Raw genomic sequence first — 801 nt, 5'->3', positions numbered from 1 at the left:
CCGTGGTTTCAAGGAAAAGGGAATGCTTACCTCTCGTTGCCTGATTAGGAGATCATTCCATGTGCATAAAACAAAACCACAATGCCATCCATCTTCCTCACCAGCTTGCAACCATTGCAACCGTCGTGCTGCCCGCCCTCCCAATCTCGCGCTGATTAGTCCATCTAGCAGTTACAACCTGAGTATATGCAAAATTAAGAGGGCTATAAACCTAATGCATGTATTCTGAAATTATTCTTTAGGGCTATAAACGTGTATACGGTACGATAAGCTGGGCCTTGACGCGCTGCCGGGAGGAGAGGAGTCGCCAGTAAGGCAGAGAGAAACACGCCCCGTTCGAGGAAACACAAAAGTCATGGTACGCAAAATATACTATAACATCTTTCTAGTTCTCGGTTTCATTCCCCTAGATTTCTAAATCAACATATTTCATTGGTCAACAGCATGAATTACTCATTAACAGTACTTGCTATCCATAAGAAATTCCTAGGAAAATAATTACACCAGTATTTTCTCAACAGAGAAAAAAATCACTGCAATCACCAATTACCAGCATTTGCAAAAGAAAATAACAAAATCCAATAAATAGTTTGTTATTTGGCGGCTAGTCGCTGTTCCTCACTCGAGCGCTGTCGGCGAAACGGGGAGCAGGTCGTTGCAATAGCAATATTTCTGATAGAAGGGATCCGATATGCAATGGCTCTGGTTGCCGTACATGTTGATTCTGGAAATGTCTGCCGTCAGTTCGAATCTATTTTTGTGGTGTGTGACTGTCGCTTCCAATTCTCCTTCACCTGTGTA

The 801-nt window shown here is 42.9% G+C and overlaps 1 protein-coding gene across 1 annotated transcript in view; it reads right to left on the bottom strand.

The window, feature by feature from the left end:
* Positions 1-801, bottom strand: part of LOC119588087 — a gene marked incomplete at its 5' end in the record, with an annotated part of 20,276 nt that overhangs the window by 1,225 nt on the left and 18,250 nt on the right. The window contains 1 exon segment of the mRNA XM_037936796.1: positions 1-794. Coding sequence (XP_037792724.1) covers positions 619-794 — 176 coding nt within the window.

Source organism: Penaeus monodon, chromosome 23, assembly GCF_015228065.2.
Source record: "Penaeus monodon isolate SGIC_2016 chromosome 23, NSTDA_Pmon_1, whole genome shotgun sequence".
In the NCBI taxonomy this organism is placed as follows: Eukaryota; Metazoa; Arthropoda; class Malacostraca; order Decapoda; family Penaeidae; genus Penaeus; species Penaeus monodon.
The sequence above is the reverse complement of the archived record's forward strand: the minus strand, read 5'-3'. Positions and strand labels throughout refer to the sequence as shown.